This window comes from Myotis yumanensis, unplaced genomic scaffold, assembly GCF_028538775.1.
Source record: "Myotis yumanensis isolate MYYU_CA2020_CCGP unplaced genomic scaffold, mMyoYum1.0.hap1 SCAF_9, whole genome shotgun sequence".
In the NCBI taxonomy this organism is placed as follows: domain Eukaryota; kingdom Metazoa; phylum Chordata; class Mammalia; order Chiroptera; family Vespertilionidae; genus Myotis; species Myotis yumanensis.
In genome coordinates this window covers 77,743,943-77,764,231 of record NW_027223760.1, presented here as the reverse complement: position 1 = coordinate 77,764,231, position 20,289 = coordinate 77,743,943, and the positions used below count along the sequence as shown (strand labels likewise).

Below are 20,289 nucleotides of genomic sequence, written 5' to 3'. Positions count from 1 at the left end.
GAAACTTCCAGAAGATTATAGAGAATATTCTCATGACCGTGAGGTAGAGAAGGGTTCCTTCTCACCATAAGAGGAAAGATAACTTTGACTACATCAAGAACTCTACTCATCAAAAGACACCATCAAGAATGAAGATGTTGCTGAAACCGGTTTGGCTCAGTGGATAGAGCGTCAGCCTGCGGACTGAAAGGTCCCAGGTTCGATTCCGGTCAAGGGCATGTACCTGGGTTGCGGGCACATCCCCAGTAGGAGATGTGCAGGAGGCAGCTGGTCGATGTTTCTCTCTCATCGATGTTTCTAACTCTCTATCTCTTCTCTCCCTTCCTCTCTGTAAAAAATCAATAAAATATATTAAAAAAAAAAAAAGAATGAAGATGTCAGAGAGTGAGATATTTAGAACACACATAATTAACAAAGAAATAGTATCCAGAAAAAATATATATATATACTCATAAAATAAAAACTGAAGCAAATAAGAAACAATTAACCCAATAGAAAAATAGGTAAAAGACTTCAATAAGCATTTCATAAAATGGTCAGTAAATAAACAAAGTACTCAACCTCGTTAGTACTCCAGGACAACAGTCACCAACCTTTCGGACCTCATGGACCACCAGTTGGTGACCGCTGCTCCAGGAGATACAAATTGAAACTCACAATGAGATACTACTTCACCTGCACCTGATCAGCCCAAATTTAAATTCCTGGTGATACCAAAGCATTGGAGACCATGTGGAGCAATGGCTTTCTGATGCCATGCTGGTGGGAGGACACAATGGTAGCACCACTTTGAACAGCAAGTTGGCATGAACTAAAAAGATCTAAGACGTACATATTCCCATGTGTATACCTGAGAAATGTGCACAGGGGGTTGGGATCAGCCTCGAGTCCTCTGGGCTATTCCTTATGCTGCTTCCTTCGGAAGCTGGTGCTGCTGTCCGACGGGGAAGCAGGCCAGAGCCGCCCCCACCACCCTCGGGAAGGAGACTTCTCGAAAGACAGGTCAAGTACGACTGTATGCAGGACAAATTGGATAATTTTATTCTCATTTTTCTTTAAAATAAAGATACAGTAGGAGTTTTACAATTCAGTATGATTAGATGCAATTTATAATTTTAACATTTCTTTTTTTAAATAAATGACAATAGAAACAAAGAACTGCTACAAATGATAAATCTTACTAGAGTGAAGAGAGAAACTACCTTTCGGATCAAACACGTGCCACAGCTAAACCTCCTTGGAAAACTTTCTAAGATTTCTAAGCTAAACTTCCCTAGAAAGGGTTTGTGGGAAGCCTGGACTCTCAAATCTTGAAACTATTTTTGTGAGCACCTGACCCCTTACCAACTTGTTAATCAAAAGCTTCCTACATGTAGGAGCCCATGACCGAGTGCCCTGAAACAGGTAAGTCTTGATCCTTTTTTTCCAGCTATAAGTCATTCATGTTTCAAGCAAACAAAGTATGTTCTAAGCACAGAAGCTTTCTAAAAACTTCAATTACCTTCTCTGGCTCAGTACCTGACTGAAATGTTCAAATGTTCATCACACACACACACACACACACACACACACACACACAAAGTTTGAGCAGCATACCGTGTGTGTGAGAAGCTGATGAAAAATAAGATTGGAAAATCCCCTAAATTGTGTCCCATTTACATGATTTAAATATATAGTTTCTATATCTTTAATTAATATAAGTAAAAAGGTAAACTTTAGAACAGCACAGAAATACAAATGCATTAGTTTTACAAAATATATTCAACCCCTTATACGTGCACAATCTTTTAATTTTGGAGTTACAATACAAGGGACCTCGTTTCTTCTCCATATGAAAGCAGGAAGTCACCTGCACAAAGTTATTTACATGGAAAGAACAAAAATCGACATTCCTTTTCCTTGTCCTGGACAACTATGTATGGAATGTTGGAAATGATGAAAAGACCATCGCAATGTTCGTGAAGTTCAAAGACTTGCGATGAGAAACCTGCTAGTGGCACCTTGCACTCCAGGGCGTGACCATCACCTTCTAGAAACCAGGCTTGCGTCTCTGTCACGCGGAAAGGCTGACATAGAACCGGGGAAAGGCCAAAGCAGCAGGGCATGCAAACGTTCGAATGTGGATGCCATTCCAAGTCCCGACCAAATCCCCCCTAAAATGACAGGCACCATTTAGTCGCTACCGTCTGCGCAGGCTACTTTCCCAAACTGCGGAAGCGATACATGAGGTTGGGGATCCGTCCGTTGGCCTGGCCTGGTACAGAGCTGAGGCCCCCCAACGCATCACCCGGGAGGGACGGAGCAGGACCACTGGCTGTAACTTCCACAAAACACAAAACAAACACAAAACCTGCCTGCCAGGAAGACAACGTTACAGCTTCCCTTTAAACTTGTCACCAGCAGATTAAGATGTTAAGTTCTCTGTAAAAGAATTCTTATAATCTTTAGCGAAGGAAACACTGCTCTCAAAATACTTCCATTCAGATTTTTTAGTACCTTGCTCCTCAGCCTTGCAAGACTTCTCACTTCTCCTCTCTCTTCCTAATTTGCTTTTCTCCTTGCCTTTCCAAACTAAATTATTCTCCAAAAAAAGTTCAATGCTTAATATAGAACTCGGGAAGCAAGGTAAGGTTGTGGAAATCACGCCACACAGTCTGGTTTGCTGCCCACGGATATTGCTGCCATGTTTCGTTTTTAAAGTACATTTTAACTGATTTCAGAGAGGAAGGGAGAGAAACATCAGTGATGAGAGACTCACTGACTGGCTGCCTCTTGCACGCCCCCTACTGGGGATCTAGCTGGCAACCTGGGCATGTGTCCTGACTGGAATCCAACCGTGACCTCCTGGTTTACAGGTCTACGCTCAACCAATAAGCCACACCAGCTGGACAGCTGCCATGTTTCTTATAGCAAAAAAGATGGGGATTGTTTTAAGGCTTGGGGGCTGATAGATCACTAATGGATTTGGAAACAGACAATTCATACCGGTTATAAGAACCAAATGCAAATGCCAAGTAACTCTAAGCCTGACGTGCAATTTTCCCTGTTCACCTAGTCCAAGACACAGTCGCTTTAACTCTTATTTTCCTTGCCTACGTCGCTGTCATTACAGTGCCTCGTAGGAATCAAAGTATGCCAGGGACTTTTCCCGAACGTCACTTTGAAGTCACCCAGACAACAGTGAGGCCACCACCAGATGCAGCCTGTGTAGTGGCACACCTGGCAAAGGCCTGGCTGACCGAGTTCCCTCAGGCCTCCTTACAAATACTCGGTTCTTAAGACACAAAAGGGCTAGAGCAAGCACGGCCAACCCACACACACACCCTTCCCAGCGACACATCCAAAAGATGGCCCGGTGTCAGCTCCGACGGCTCACAGAGCCCGTGCCTGAAGGGAGGTTACCGCTTCTGGGCTGGAGCCTGCAACCCAAGCCCCAAGCACCGGACGAGTGGCCAGGCTTCCTGCCGTCAGCCCTGCTGGCTGTCCCGGGGCCCCTGCCCACAACGTACAGCCTCTGCTCCCTGAAAACCCCATGCCCCCCAGAACCTGAAGGAAAGAGTACGGTCTTTTGACCATTTCTACAACAGTTCTACCTTCTGCAATATTCATCTCATGTTGAAATGCTGAAAGCTAGTTAAAGGACCACTTTGAACTCTTCACTGGAAAGTTCATTGAAGGTGGATATTGAATGGGGAACACGTGGTACGAGAGCAAAGTTAGATTTCATGTAACTGTCTGTATTTCAGTGCGAGTCCAAAGGTGATTGGCTGCTTTTGAAGGGTGAGAGATGGGAACTGACCCCAATCACACAAACCATACTGAGTGAGGATGAGTCCGCGGCGGCCCGGCTCCTCCCTGAGAGGGAACAAGCCGGCACTGATACCCTGTCTCTCCAACAAATGACGCGGCCTCGTGAAACGAGATGCAGTGTGAGGAGGGATTCTTCGTAGTCTCAGCGCAACGCTGATTGAAGTACCTTTGAAGGGTTTGTTGGTTTTACTTCTCTTCAAGTACTATTTCCTGAGAAGGTAAACTTTCCTGGCAGAAGTGGAATTAATGGAGTTTTCACAATAAGCCCTTTAATTTATCATCACTGAATTTGTTTTTAATGAAACACTTTAATTTTTTATTGCATTTATTGGGGTGACATTGGTTAATAAAATTCTATAGGTTTCAAGTGTACAATTCTAGAGTGAAGAGAGAAACTTTATAATACATCACCTGTATGTTGCACTGTGTGTTCATCACCCCACGTCAAATGCAAGTATGTTTTTAGATTTGCTGAACTTGTGTTGAAACACAAACTGGAAAATTTAGGAACATCTCAATTATGTCCTATGACTATTTCACATGCCCTAGAAGGACTTACATGACATAAACATTTCCTAAGGGGTAAGTCAAACATAACTGAGTGCCATCCTTAATTAGGCCCCTGCCTTTCCCAATACTCTTTATATCACATGTAGATTATGCTCACTCTGTATTTTCCAAGTACCCTTTGTTATTGAGAAAGCGGTCTGTCCCCTGTACGTTCTCCCTGAGCACACCCATCCCATGTGCCCGCGGAAAGCAAACGAGAGCTGAGCACGGCAGACACGAGGTCCAGGTGTGTGAAGCTCTGCGGCACACAGCACACACGTGCACGTCTGACATGAAACCAGGAGTCCTCTACGAAGCAGGACTGATGTCACGGCTGTGGCTTTCTGGTCCTGCTTCGTGCTTTCCTAAATGTGAGCTAAGATGAGATTTCTATTTACTATTTACAGATCATCCTGCTTTCCTTTTAAAAATTCTTTTCGATGGGATTGATGACAGGATTTTGCACCGGGGAAGTAGGAAAGCCAAGCGCCTGGAAAAGCTTACGAAGAATAAGACTAAGGAAAAAGGTCAGGTCTGTAAACACCCCGTGGAAAACTGTTCGAAAGGAGAAATAGAAGGCACAAACCTTGGATTAAAAATGCTTGTAAGAGGTTACAACGTGACTAGAGTCGACAGAAGGAATACCTAGGTGTTCTAGAGTCTTGCCCTAAATACAGATTCGTGTTCAACTGCTCCGACACCACGGGACCCGTCACTCCGCTGTTTCTCTGCACAACTGCTTGGACGATCGGAAGAGGCGGAGAAGCACAGTGACATCCGTGGGCCTCAGAGCCAGGATCAGGGCCGGGAAAGAGCACATTACACGGGAAGCAAACAAGCGTCCTCAGAACCCACGCCTGTGACTGTCACGTTTCCAGGAGGAAGCCAATTGATCTTTGTAGGTAGAAAACCAACCAACCAAAAAAAAAATCATCAGAGAACACAGCAAAAATAATAACCAAGGGCTGGGTAGTACGGGCCCTTAACTTTATAAGAATATTTTAGGGCCAACTTTAGAGAAATTAAAATACTATTACAATAATTTTAACACTAATAAATTACAGTGATCGTCCAGCTATTCAAATATCGAAACAGAACAAAATTTACATACATAAAAACTTTCCTAAAGTAAACAAGTGTGCGTGGTCAGAACTGGGAATACCATTGGAAGGGACACGGCGTGTTTTGATCAGGCTCAGACTGAAATAAAAGTAGTCGATTCAAACCCCAACCTGGAGAGCCATCCCTGCTGTGGTTGTGACTGAATCCTTTCAGCATCCTGTGACATTCATTCAGACAGAGGGCGACCGTCCGACCATCCATGTAAACAGTTCGACATGTCGGTCCCCGGCTGTGGACCTGTGGCTGATGGAGAACAGCCTGGGGACCCTTTAAACTCAGCCGCTTCTGGGCCTGCTCAGGGCTTCCCGCTGGGCAGCTCCGGGAGGCTCTGGGGGGTGGAACTGGTGAAGGTGGAAAGCCAGGAGGACATGGCTGTCTTTGCGCTGGAAAGAGCTCCTCCCACGGACTGGCCTGGAAGGAAAGGAGGGAGAAACAAAAGGAAAAACGCCTTCACTTTTGTTAAGAGGCAGTGAAAGAAGGGCCAATGCTGATGAATAAATGTTAATTTACGGTAACGCATCAATATGTTAACGATTACTAAAATGCCATTTAAATTTCTAGTTTCAAAACAATCCCTTTCCACGCTTGTCGAGTAGGAGACAGGACAATTTCTGGGTGGAGGAGCCTACCAGCTTCTAAGTATTGCGAAGGCACCCAGCAAACTCTCTCCTTAGAACCCGCTGTGCGTGGCCGGTGGTTCTCAGCACTGGTTGTGCGTCAGGACCACACTGAGAGCTGAAATAGCCCCACCTGCTCTCTGTCCCCTAAATCCAAGCGGATCACTGATAACCACATACACAGGAAGAGCGGGGGGCCGCTGTAGGAAGTTTGCTTGTCATCAAAAAAGACATTGCATTCAATGACGACATCCAGAACCCAGTCTGCCTCAGGCCTGTTTAGTTTTAAAGAACATTATCTCAGAAGTTGACGCTCAAGTGAAATTATTAAGTTGCAGCACATACTCCCACTATTCATGGAGATGGGGGAGCGGACGAGGAGAACTGATCTTAGAATTTACACATCAGCTGCAGCATCACTAAAAATTGACAATTGACTCATAAACCTACGCTGAGGTAGAATTTTTCTACTAAAAAATGAGAATTAAAAGTAAGTTAAATGCATAATGTATGGAAAAAAATGCTAATGTATCTAATTCCGTTCCCTTTTAACAAAATGAACCTAAGGAGAGGGCTTTGTGCTCCATGTTTGTCTTCTTTTATTTTTTTTAAATATGTTTTTATTGATTTGAGAGAGAGAAACATCAGTGAGAGAGAATCACTGATCGGCTGCTTCCTGCACACCCCCTACTGGGGATTGAGCCCACAACCTGGGCATGTGCAATGCTCAACCAACTGAGCCAGACCGGCCAGGGCTCTGTGTTTGTGTTTTAGACGAGTAGGTGTTCAGACCTTAGAGCTATGAGGACCCTGCACAGGGATCACCCAGGTCTGGGGCTCCTGAACTGTGTTCAATGAGGGTTAGTCAACCTCTCTCAGGAGCTAAGTAAGGAGATGGGCCCTATTTTTACATATGGATGTGACACAGCAAATGTAAATAACTGGTGAATCTGAGATCATTAGGAGTTCCTTGTACAGTGTTGTACCACTTCCTTAAGTTTGAAATTATAAAAAAATAAAAGATAGAAATACAAGAAAGAAGGGACAAGAAACTTCTTTAGAATGGACATGAAACAATCTTCAAAACTTTTACGTAAAAAGTGCTGGGAGCAGAAGCATGTGTTCAGCACACCCCTCGTCTGGCTTTGGTAGCAGGGTGCTGGCCTCACTGGACGAGTCAGGGAGTATTGCCTCAGCCACTACTTTTCGAAAGAGTTTGTATAAAGTCAATATACTTCCTCAAATGTTTGAGAAGACTTGTAGGTAAAGCCATCTGGGCCTGAATTAAATTAAAAACCTTGCAGTAAGGTTTTTAATATTCAATTCCATTTATTTCATAGGTAATAGGGCTATTCAGATTTTCATTTTAAAATATATTTTTATTAATTTCAGAGAAGGGAGAGGGAGAGAAAGATAGAAATATCAATAATGAGAGAGAATCATGGATGGAGCCTGCAACCAGGGCATGTGCCCTTGATTGGAATCGAACCCGGGACCCTTCAGTTCCCAGGCTGACGTTCTATCCACTGAGCCAAACTGGGTAGGGCCAGGTTTTCTATTTCTTTCTTTTTTTTTTTTTTAATATATTTTATTGATTTTTTACAGAGAGGAAGGGAGAGAGATAGTTAGAAACATCGATCAGCTGCCTCCTGCACATCTCCCACTGGGGATGTGCCCGCAACTCAGGTACATGCCCTTGACCGGAATCGAACCCGGGACCCTTAAGTCCGCAGGCCGACGCTCTATCCACTGAGCCAAACCGGTTTCGGCAGTTTTCTATTTCTTATTGAGTCACTGATCGATACGACTATTTCAATTGAGTCTTTCAAAAGAATTTGTATTATTTCATCTAAGTTGTCAAAAAATTGGCATAAAGTTATTCACAAAAGTCCTTTAATTTTTGTAAGGTCTATAGTGATGGCCCCTCTCTACTATTTATAAAGGACTATGGGCAGATCTGGGGGAAAATTCCACCGAAGCTTGATTCCTGGTAGCAGGATTTCTGAACTCATCAGAAAATCTGACACTCCCATCAGATGTGGCAAAATTTGCTTAACTCTGATATTATCTGGTGCCAGGACATGTTTTTAAATAAATAAGACAAAAATTTAAAAAAACCAACAACAAACGAACCCCTGTATTTGACTATGGGAATTATTTGTATTATTATGTGATACACAGACCTCTACAAGTTTACATCTTTATCAACAACATATGAGAGCACAGAGGCGATGAGTTATCATTCCAGCCTGTTCCTGGCCAAGGTGTGCCTTACCAACAGCTTTTCCTGTCTGGACAACATTCCGGCTGGTGGTGACCATGGCGTTTCCAATTTTTTTGCCGCGTTCACTGTTTTGAACAGAACTGAGTGAAGGAAAGCAGTGTTAAATACAACGTAAGTAAACCTCCTCTCTCACACACTCGTCACTCTATCACCATCCCCCAACTGAGAATTACTGAGAAAAGAAGCTAAATTATTATCTGTTATCCATCAATTAATGTAATGAAGCATGTGAATTTTCAGTAAAATACTAAAAAACCATGCAGATGCATGGCCAACTCCCCCGACAGGATTTGCCGCAGTGACTTCAGGATAAAAACGGCAGTTCCTGCGCTCCGTTCACACCCGTCTCCGGGAAACAGCAGTGTTTTCGCTCTGAGACGCACACACTGCTGAGCGGCAGGCTGCTAGGCGTGTGTTTGGTTACTGTTTGAAGCCCACGTCTATCAAGTGCAGAGAAACAATTCCCAATTAGCCACGACACACATGGCACAGACTCAGACGTCAGAACTGTCCTGGTATTTTTCTCGAAATACTCACTGTGAGAATCGGAGCTTCATGTCGGACACCGAGTACTGGCCTTGGAAAGGGTGGCTGCAAAACAAAGCTCCCGTTCAGACCCTGAGTGCCCCACCAGGAGAGCCACAAAGCAGTTACCCAGGGGGCAGCAGTAGGCCTCGCAGGGGAGGCCTCTGGGCGTAGCATCCATGGGGCTTGGACCCCAGCTCCCCGCCTGCAGTTAGGGGAGCCCCTCTGACCTTGTTTCCTCCCACATGAAATAGGTGTTTTCTCTAGGCTGGGGGTGGGAGGGTTGTTAGCGACGTTTATTTATTTGGTTGGGGTAGGGCCCAAGCATTATCATTTTTTAAAAAGCTCCCAGAACCCTAGCCGGTTTGGCTCAGTGGATAGAGTGTCGGCCTGCAGACTGAAGGGTCCTGGGTTCGATTCCGGTCCAGGGCACATGCCAGGGTTACGGGATTGATCCTCAGTAGGGGACATGCAGGAGGCAGCCAATCAATGATTCTCTCTCATCACTGATGTTTCTCTCTCTTTCTCTCTCCCTCTCTCCTTCCTCTCTGAAATCAATAAATATATATACACTAGAGGCCCGGTGCACGGATTCATGCACCAGTGGGGTCCCTTGGCCTGGCCTGCGCCCTCTTGCAATCCAGGACCCCTCAGGGGATGTTGAATAGCTGGTTTTGGCCTGATCCCCACAGGCCCGATCCAGATAGGAGGGAGCCCGATCCTGTGCATTGAGCGTCTGTCCCCTGGTGGTCAGTGAGCATCATAGCAACCAGTCGATTGGTTGTTTGGTGACTTAGGCTTTTATATATATATATAAAAGCTGCCCGGGACAGTCAGGGTGGAGTCAGTGACTTAGGCCATGGCCATGGACTGCACCTTGATTCTGGCCATCTTATAAACATGTCCCATTGGTTAGACAAAGATGTAGACAGACCAGTAAAATCTGTACTTTCTGTTAGAAAAGCAGCTCAAAATACGGGTCTTAAAAATATGCAAAAGGCAAAAAGTGTATATATAAATAATCAGGCAACATAACCAAAGATCCCTATAAAAAGCATCAATAAGTATCCAAATTCTTATCTCCTACTCAGGAGCCTCTCTGTCAACCTCTAACACAGAAAGTGACCCTAGTGAAATCCACAGCAAATTATATAAACATCAAAAGGCCATTTTTGGCTTTTCAAATGGCAAATTTCTTTCTTTTTTTTTTTTAAATATGTTTTATTGATTTTCTACAAGAGGAAGGTAAAGGGATAGAAAGTTAGAAACATCGATGAGAGAGAAACACCGATCAGCTGCCTCCTGCATGCCCCCCCACTGGGGATGTGCCCGCAACCAAGGTACATGCCCTTGACCGGAATCGAACCTGGGACCCTTGAGTCCGCAGGCTGACGCTCTATCCACTGAGCCAAACCGGTTCTGGCGGCAAATATCTTTATTGTCCATATGCAGCATATTAGTAAGTTCTCTTTTTTTCTGGATTCCTGAACCACAGATTGAAAACATTGAGAGATGACTTAATCATTCTGGACAGTCTTGGGAAGCGATGTTTTAGGATGAACCATGCCTGGTGCTTATTAGGGGAAGTCGGAGGACTGCCTTCTCCGATCTGGGGGTTGAAGACAGGCTTTCACAGAATTCAGATCTGACAGTTGAATTTGGGAAACATGTTGAAACTCTGCTGACTGTCATATCTGCATAATTTCCCTACATGCATATTTCAGGTCCTTCTTCTGCTTTCTCTTCAATCTAAATAAACTCGATTTATTTACCCATTTTAAAAAGGACTGTTTTACAATCTTTAAAAACCTATTCCAGCTAAGCCTCTGTGGACTTGTGATAAAACCTGCTGTGCTGGTGCAGGTTGAGGGCCATTACAGCAGATGTGCGACTGGTGAAAGATTCGAACAGGTTAAGGGTGCCCCAGGGGAAGGGCCGGCCGAAGGCTGGCTGAGGACCTCAGGAGACCCCACCCCACCAGCACTGCCACAGCAATGCCACCGGCAGACAAGCTCACATCTGTTTCTCCTCCTCACTCTTTAGAATACAGACCTGGTGGTCAGTGAGGGAAGACTGAACTCTTAGCCCTTCCATTTAATGCTATTAACATGGTTTTGCCTTTAATTCTGTTTTCATCACATTCAAAAGGCAATATAGGTTTCTGCTCTAGCTCAGTATGATGACTACATTGACCCAAATCGGTGCTGACCCTGGTCACTTCTGTTGATAAATGATATAAAGTGTAACAGACATGCTCCCCACAACCCTGCCCCACCACCTCATTCACGCAGTTGCTCCTCAAGTTCCTGTGACATAAACATCTGGATTTTCTGTGTGAGAGGGAATGTCCTTTTAGCACCGCGGACAGCATCATACCCCCAGTCTGGCTAAGTTAACCCTCGCTCCCAAATAACATGGTGGTAGCCCTGGCTGGTTTGGCTCAGTGGTTGAGCATCAGCCCTTGGACCAAGAGGTCCAGGGTTCAATTCCTAGTCAAGGGTTTGTACCTGGTTTGCAGGATCCCCCCTCCCCCACCCCCGATCGGGGAATGTTTGGAAAGGGAGGGAGGAGAGGGAGAGACAGAGAGAAACATCAGTGTGAGAGAAACATCGATTAGTTGTCTCCTGCATGCGCCCAGACTAGGGCCAGGAATGGAGCCTGCAACCAAGATACATGCCCGTGACCAGAAATTGAACCCTTCGGTGCTTGGGCCAACGCTGTAACCAATGAGCAAAACTGGCCAGGGTAGGATAGGGTTCCTTTGTACTGGGCAATAAATGAATCGTTTTGTGCTCTACCTATGAGTCTTGGAGGATGTGCTTACTTCGGATTTATTTCCGCGAGTGCTGGGTGCCGGTTGCTGTTCCAGACCCTGTAGTTGTGAGTGTTCTTCCACGCCATCACGAAGGCCGTCCCGTAGTCCGCGAGCACCTTTTCATTATCTGTCAAGTGAATGTGTGAAAGCTGAGCTGCACTGTAGCCGGTCAGGGGTGTGAAGATAACAACAAAAAGGGTAAAGGACCAGTTTCACTCCCTCTGGCCCCCTGCTCTCTGGGGGAGTGAACCAGATGTCAGGAAATCAGGTCTAGCACCGAACGTCCTGTTAGAGGCTGTGTGGTCTTTGGCAAGTCACTTAGCCATGGAGAACGCCATTTCCCTAACTGGAAAAGAAGGGGGCGGGCCCAGAGACCGTCCAAGGCTCCTTACAACGCCAAGATCGGTCCCGTTCTCCTTCCCAAGGTCAGGAGGCACAGTGTTATTTATTAAACAAACGGCAGGCCGGACACGGAGCCAATGTTCTGATGTTTACATAGGGAGGAGGCAAGTAGGGCATCTTTTATCTGGGCACAAAGTCACTGTTCCTAAGAAAAAAATGACAATGAATGCACAAATTGGCTCTTTTAGCCACTATTTTCTCTCCTTTAGACTCTGTCTTGCTATTTGGTGAAACTCACTCCAGAGTTTCCATGCATTTTGCTGTCAATATACTTAATACAACAAGGGAATTTTCGTATTTAATGTTTAAAACTTTTAGGCTTTATCAGTATCATGGGAGAGTTTCAATGCAGGCATTTCTTCTACTTGGAAGGATAGAAAAGGCTTGGAGAACAGACTGCAATGGCCATTGCTTCATATTTAATTGCAAGTTGCTTGCTTTGAAGGTGAAAGGTGATGTTTGTTGCTGGGGAAGGAAGAGAAAGGTACACACAGTTCCATGTGCGGCACGGGAAGTTCTTTTAAGAACATATTCCCCAAACAGGGCATTGGGCTGAGTGTCCTTTAGCAGCACGGACTGAGCCGGGCGACGAGGCTTTACATACCTGCTCAGCCTCTTCCCAGGGGTGAGCGAGCTGATGAAATCACCTTTCTGTAAAGTGAGGATGACAAGGTGTGTGCCCCCAGGCCTGCTGTGAGGATGACGTGGGTTGGTAGGTGTAAAGAGCTCAACACAGATCCCTGCACATATGAAATGTGCCACCCCCGCCTCCCTAAAAAAAAGCAAGCCGGCTCCTATCCGTCAGTTCTTGCAGCTCCCTGAGCAAATGTTTTTAAGGTAAATGACGGGTGGGGGACTGGGTTTTTCTGACTAGATTCCTGCATGATCCTGGGTTACAGGCCTGGATTTGGGCGTCTCAGCTGCTGCGTTTGTAGAAGAGGCGGACGTTTAAAAACATCCCGCTAACAAATAAGAACTTGCTCCGAAGCTTCCTTTCCAGTGAAGGACACTGGGAGCCTGGGTGTAAACCCCACACACACTGAGGAGCGAACTTAGGCGGTGGCGGTGGTGGTGGCGGCGGCGGTGGCGGTGGCGGTGGTGGTGGTGGTGGCGGTGCTGGTGGCCGATTTGGTAAAAACTTTGCTGACGTGACGATGTGAATGTCCTCAGTGCCACCGTAGAATACACTCAGACATGGTTAAGCTAGTACATTAGCTTATGTGTATTTCACAATAAAAAACAAAAGCAGTGGTAGAGACAATGGGGGGGGAAGAGGCAAAACAAAAGCTCAACACTTTGAACAACAATGACAACAAAATCTACCGACCACCTACCGGTGCCCACGGTAGAGAGCTCATTACCGGGGCTTCCCGCGGTCTCTTTATACCTTTTTCTCTTCCCTACGGGGCATGAGGTCGGTTTTACAACAGGAGTGATTGGGTGTTTCCCGGCCCCTTTGCTGCAATGAGATGTATTTCGCACATAATAGACGTTAGGATGTGACAGCGGGGAAGCGGCGGCGCCCTCACCTAGCTGCAGCGTGGCGGCCAGCAGCGCGTGGATGTAGACCGCGAACTGCGCTCGGATCCACTCGTCGCCCCCCTCCCAGCCCGTGCCGTCCAGGAAGACGTCGTCGCGGTTCTCGGTCACGTGCTTCACCAGGTAGTCGGCGAACCTGAGGTCGGCCGTGGTGGGGCTGAGCAGCTTCCTCAGCTCGGGGTCCTGGACCTGGATCAGCGCCTCTTCCACCTGCAGGGCACCAGGCACAAGTCAGCGCGGCGCTCACGCGGTTCCCAAGCGACCACTGGTCCGGCTGGGGTGGCTCAGTGGTTGAGCATCACCTATGCACCAGGAGGTCCGGGTGGGATTCCTGGTCCGGGCACATGCCGGGGTTGCAGGCTCGATCCCCAGTGTGGGGCGTGCAGGAGGCAGCTGATCAGTGATTCTCTCTCATCACTGATGTTTCTATCTCTCCCTTCCTCTCTGAAATCAATAAAAAGTATGTTAAAAAAAAAAAAAGCAACCACTGGGAAGTTGGAGCCGGCAATAAAAAATACCAGTAACAGCATTCTCAAAAGGTGAATCTAAGAAAGAGACGGGCTTTCACACAAGCATTTTTCTTTCTCTACTTAAAAAGTACTCGTTTTCTATTTTCAGAAAACAGAGGCATAAGTATTTAATTTTGAATTATAAAAGGAATTCATGTTGATTGTACTATTTGGGGAAGTGTGAGTCACCTTTCTTGCACAATCAGAAATGAGTGCAATTAAGGGGAATTTCTAATTTTTTTCTTTGAGTGCACAGATACTCTGGAATATTTTTATCAACCAACTTCAGGAACTGAATGTTACTAACGCTGCCTCAACAGCTCCGTGGTGCTCCCACCTGTATCCTTCCACCTTTGGGTGGTCTGTGTATGTTTTTCTTCCTCAAACTCATAATACCTAAAGCTTTGGACTCCAGTTCTTCATTTATATATTATAAACATCTTCCCAGGAAGCATGTTTTGGTACTTTCTAAAAACCTTAAGATGGCTTAATCCCCCCCCCCCCCCCCCATTTAAATGACTTCAACTGTAAAGTTGAACAAATGATTTAACTTCTTCTATACTGATAAAATGTCCAACAGTTACCTCTAGCTCCTTGCTCTTGACCTCAGAAGCACATTACACAGGCTAGAAGTATTTACATCATTTAAACAATATGCACATTTTAATTGTAAGACTGTAGTAGGACCAGGCTGCCGGGGTTTGGGGTCCTGGCTCCCCCACTGTTCTTGCTGTTTGATCTCTCTGGCCCTTTGCTCCCACAGGTATAACAGTAACAGGATGTACCACGTGGGTGGTCATGCGAGTTAGGTCAGTTAGTATGCCTGAGGCGCTCAGAATGCCCGGCGCAGGGAGCAGCTAGCGCCGTTATTAGTTATGACTCTGCCCTCCTCATTCCAAATCAGAAAGGACCCCAGGGCCCAGCAGCGCCGAGGACACTCAGACAGACACCTACTTCCACGATGGCGTCACTGAGGTGCTTCTGTTGTCGGAAAAGGATGTTAGTAGCTCCAGCCACAAACCCCCGCACGGTGACATCCGAGAGAAGGTGGTGCTGCTGCAAGGCCATGTAAGGCAGACACAGGTAACCCTGAGGATCACAAGAGTAACACAGCGTCAGAAGGGCCCGGAAGCATCACCTCCCCTGCCAGCCCAGGGAGCCGAGGGGAGGAAAAGAAGCTGCCGGTTTTCTCCCACCGCCTCGCCACCCCGAACGCTGCCCATCCTGGGCTCCCTGCAGTCATGTTCCCGGCACCCTCGGGCTGTGACTGCACGGACGGTGGACCTCGGCAAGGCCATCCGACAGGAAGGCTGTCTCCCTTCGATCACTTTGTTCTCGGTTCAACTTAAAAGGCTTCACAGTAACTAACAAGGCGCACCCTAGCTGCGGTGCAGAACATGCAGCAGCAAAAGGCACTTTTTCACTTAGGAACTGAAATATGAAGCCCATTCACAAGTCTGTTGTTCAGCAGAAAGCTGTTAGCTCGTCTAGTACCATTTTACCCCTGCCTCTGCACAAAGTCTCTGATGCATGAATATGAGAAGCACACAGCCCTCACCATCCTGTTTTAGTGTCTTCCCTCTTGTTAAAAATTATGCAAAAATATTTCAAGATATTTGCTCCTACATGCTGAAAGCCAAAATGACACTTGGCAGTACTTGAGTATTAATTAATTTCCATTGGAATTGTATTTGAAAATTTCACTGCCCTGAAAGTTACAGTTGAATTGCCAAACCACAGCAGGCAGGTAAGTGTACAAAAAGCAGTGTTATCTCCGGGCAGTGAGGGTGTTAACACTGGACTGACGCTCCGGAGGAGGACATGGGATTTCTGCCGAAAGATTCGACATGGAGCTGGGTTGTCAACAGGTGGCACGATTTGTGGATGAAGCCAGGGAGGCGGGCTTGTGGAAACCCTGGACTTGTTTTCAATCTCAAGTTCTGTGACAGTTTTATTTAATTATTTTTAAACTTCCCATCACTTTTCTAAAAACACAGACCTGTTCCCTGGATGCTGTGTTGTTTACGTCACAAGATGAGACTGTGAGGGCAGGAGCTCTCTGTGCCTTTTGCTGCTGCCTGTTCTGCACCGCAGCTAGGGTGCGCCTTGGACCTCACAGGTGATGTTGGAGAGACTTCCAAAAGTCGGAATATGGGTCTAGTAACCTGGTTTTATTCTTAGTCTTGACAGTCTCTTCCTCTGCCTGATAAAATGCTAACTAAGAGCAGCAAAAGGAAATCCACGTCTATGCATTAGAGATACTCAGCACGGGGCTTGTACCCACGCCCTCTCGTGACTGAAGGCTGAAAGGACCCTGCTCCTCCTGCGGGAACAGTCCAGAGAGCCGGCCAGGGCTCGGGGTTCACGCTCCACTCTGTGTGACAGGTGTTTGAAAACAAGACTCCCCTCGCCCCCAGCTCCCTGTTGCTAAACATAAATATTACAGTAGTGAATGGACTTTCAAACAGAATACTCACTCCCCCAACTAGCACTGAGAATCCTTGCTAAAGGCACCCTCAGAACGGCCAGTTCTTACAAGAGATTTATACCGCAAAACAGTAATAAGAGAATTTAATTGCTCATAGTATTACATTCATAATTTATGCTGTAAGAACAGAAAAGTCTATCTCAACAATGGAATCTTGGCTAAGTCTCTAAAATCATGAAAACTCAAAAGTATGTTTTTAAAAAATCCACAGTTCAAAGCTTTTTAAGAATGGGGAAAAATACATCCCTTAAAAATACATATTCAAAGTAAATAAGAAAAAAAGAACAAAAAAACCCCACCACCAAAAAAATACATATTCATACTCTGACCCAGCATCACACTTCTTGTAATTTACTCTACAGATACACCTGCTCATGTGGGAGATTTGTAAGAAAGTTCGTTATTGCATCATTGTTTATTACAACAAAAGATTGGAACCCTCACTATTCATGAACAGGGAACTGAATAAACATTCATCTGTGCCATGAAACACACCCTGCAATGATTAGGAGCGATGAAGTTCATCTCCAATGAATAGTTTGTAAAAAAAATAAATAAATAAGGGGCATAAAAATAGGGCTAGTCTGCTCCTATTTGTGTAAAAAGGGAAGGAAAAAGACCTCTGCATTTGTTTACGCATGACACACCCCTGAAACGAGTCAGAAGGCACTGAGGCCGAAACCGGTTTGGCTCAGTGGATAGAGCGTCGGCCTGCGGACTCAAGGGTCCTGGGTTCGATTCCGGTCAAGGGCATGTACCTGGGTTGCCGGCACATCCCCAGTGGGAGATGTGCAGGAGGCAGTTGATTGATGTTTCTCTCTCATCGATGTTTCTAACTCTCTGTCTCTCTCCCTTCCTCTCTGTAAAAATTCAATAAAATATATTAAAAAAAAAAAAAAAAAAAAAGAAGGCACTGAGGATGTGGCTGCCTGTGGAGAGGCAGGTGAGTAGCAGGGGACGATGGAATGACAGGGAGACTTATTGCAGATGCTGTGGAACCATCTGAATATTGAACCATGTAAAAGTATCACAGATTTATAAGATTATTTAAAACACTAGTTGAAAATAGCTTTCACATTTTGCTATCATCACTTTAAAAAACAAAACAAAAACGATGATCAAATGAGCCTAAACCTCTTAACAGCCTTTAACACACAGTGGCAGCAAGAACTTGGGTCCTTTCACATAAAGCAGCCTCTATACCCAAGCCCACCCCCGTTTTCCATTTTCCTAGGGTACTTTAGCTGGAGCTGCCGTATATAATGGTAAAAAGAAAAATGAAAAGTTGCTTGCATACCCATGTTCACAGCAGCATTATTCACAAAGCCACAGCATGAAAGCAACCCCAATGCCCACCGAAGGATGGTGGGTAAATAAAACGTGGTGTGTACTTACAATGCAGTATGACTCAGCCTTAAAAGGATGCAGTCACAAAAAGATAAATTCGCTATGATTCCACTCATAAGGTATTTAAAGTGGTCAAGTTCATAGAAACAGAAAGAAGGGGGGTCGCCAGGGGCTGGGGTGAGGAGAGAATGGGGAGTTGGTGCGTAGTGGGTATAGACTTTCAGTTTTGCAAGGTGACAAAGCTCTGGAGATCTATAGCATAACAGTGTGAATATAACTTCACACTACCGAACCGCACACTAAGAATGGTAGAGAGGTAAATGTCATGTTTTTTACCATAATTAAAAAACAAGTCCAACCCCCACGCCCGCCCCCCACCACACACACCCGCTGAGCTTGGCAGGCCTGGTAGAACCATTGAGAGCTGATCTGCTAAGAGCAGCAGAAACGCAGGGCGCCTTCCCTCCCTCCTGCGCCTGGAAAGGGCTACAGCTGATCAGGGCCAACCGCCACTCCTCATCTGGCCTCTGGGCAGGGATGATAAGCACATTCACCAACCAAGAGCTTCTTTATTGCAGGGCTGCCCGTTCTCCCCAAGATTCATCTAGCGTTTAAAGGTAATCCCTATCCTATCAAAATGCCAACCTGGATGAGGGGGAACTTAAGTTGATCCCAAAATTGATGTGGAAGAGCGTAGAAAGTCTTATTATTATTACTATTATTATATTAGAGGCCCAGTGCATGGCAATCCAGGACCCCTCGGGGGATGTTGGACTGCTGGTTTCGGCCCAATCCCCACAGGTCAGGCCAAGGGACCCCAGCAGTGCACGAATCAGTGCACTGGGCCTCTAGTCTATGTATATAAAAGCCTAATATGCAAAGTGCCCTCTCAGGAGTTCGACCGACCGGGAGACCAGGAGTTCAATCGCTTGCTATGACGTGTGCTGACCACCAGGGGGCGGCACAGAATGAAGGGAGGCTCTGGCTGGCACCCGGAAGGCCCCAATTGGCCCTGATAGCCAGCCTGGCCTAGGGACCCTACCCGTGCACGAATTTCGTGCACCAGGCCTCTAGTATGCATATAAGATCTTTGGTTAATCTCTTCCCACCCTCCCCCCTTCCCTCTGAGATTCATCAGTCTCTTCCATGTTTCCATGCCTGTGCATTGGGCGTCTGCCCCCTGGTGGTCAGTGCGCGTCAGTCATAGCTAACAGCCGACCGGTCGTTCGGTCACTTAGGCTTTTATATATATAAAGTTTTACTTTAAAAAAAAATGTTTATTGGATTTATTGGGGTGACATTGGTTAATAAAATGACATAGGTTTCAAGTGCACAACTCTATATAATACATCTTCTACAGACTTGTGTGTTCAAAGTCTAGTCTCCTTCCCTCACCATTTATCCCCCTTTTACTCTCTTCTACTTCCCCCCACCCCCCCTTTTCCTCTGGTAATCGCCATACTGTTGTCTGTGCCTACAAGTTTGTTTGTTTTTTTCTTATTAATCCCTATGTCATGTTTAAGTTATTTAAAAAATTGCAAAAATAAATAAATAAAAAATTAAAAATACATTTTGAATGGTTTTTCATAAAAAGTTAAAACATAATTTTATGGGCAAGTTAACCAAAACACTAAATCTGTGAGGTGTACTAATGTTTAAGTTAGCCATCTATGCAGTTTTTTCTTATAAGATCACAGCTTTTGGAATTGTAGTATTTGATATATATTCATTAAGTGTAATCAAGACTGTCTACCCCAGGGGTGGGCAAACTTTTTGACTTGAGGGCCACAATGGGTTCTTAAACTGGACCAGAGGGCTGGAACAAAAGCATGGATGGAGTGTTTGTGTGAACTAATATAAATTCAAAGTAAACATCACTACATAAAAGGGTACGGTCTTTTTTTTTTTTTTTTTTTAGTTTTATTCATTTCAAACGGGCCGGATCCGACCCGCGGGCCGTAGTTTGCCCACGGCTGGTCTAGCCCTAGCTGGTTTAGCTCAGTGATAGAGCATCGGCCTGCAGACTGAAGGGTTCCGGTCAAGGGCACATGCCTGGGTTGCGGGCTCAATCCCCAGTAGGGGGAGTGTAGGAGGCAGCTGATCAATGATTCTCTCTCATCATTGATGTTTCTCTCTCTCTCTCTCTCTCCCTCTCTGAAATCAATAAAAATATTTTTTTAAAAGACTGTCTAGAGTTTCTCCATTCACCTTTTTTTCACAGATAAACCTGAATGATTAAAAGCAGACCCCACTCAGTGATGGCTGACCTCACATTTACTAAG

At 45.6% G+C, this 20,289-nt stretch overlaps 1 protein-coding gene across 2 annotated transcripts in view; it reads right to left on the bottom strand.

Annotated features, from left to right (window-relative positions):
* Positions 1-1,018: 1,018 nt before the first annotated feature.
* AVL9 (AVL9 cell migration associated) overlaps positions 1,019-20,289 on the bottom strand; it is a 42,233-nt gene continuing 22,962 nt past the window's right edge. For both annotated transcript variants that reach the window (XM_070424754.1, XM_070424755.1), the window contains 6 exons: positions 15,127-15,261; positions 13,654-13,873; positions 11,732-11,849; positions 8,920-8,973; positions 8,374-8,462; positions 1,019-5,892 (listed from right to left, as the gene is read on the bottom strand). In XM_070424754.1, coding sequence (XP_070280855.1) covers positions 5,777-5,892; positions 8,374-8,462; positions 8,920-8,973; positions 11,732-11,849; positions 13,654-13,873; positions 15,127-15,261 — 732 coding nt within the window. In that variant the 3' untranslated portion in view covers positions 1,019-5,776. The remainder of the gene's footprint in view (positions 5,893-8,373; positions 8,463-8,919; positions 8,974-11,731; positions 11,850-13,653; positions 13,874-15,126; positions 15,262-20,289) is intronic.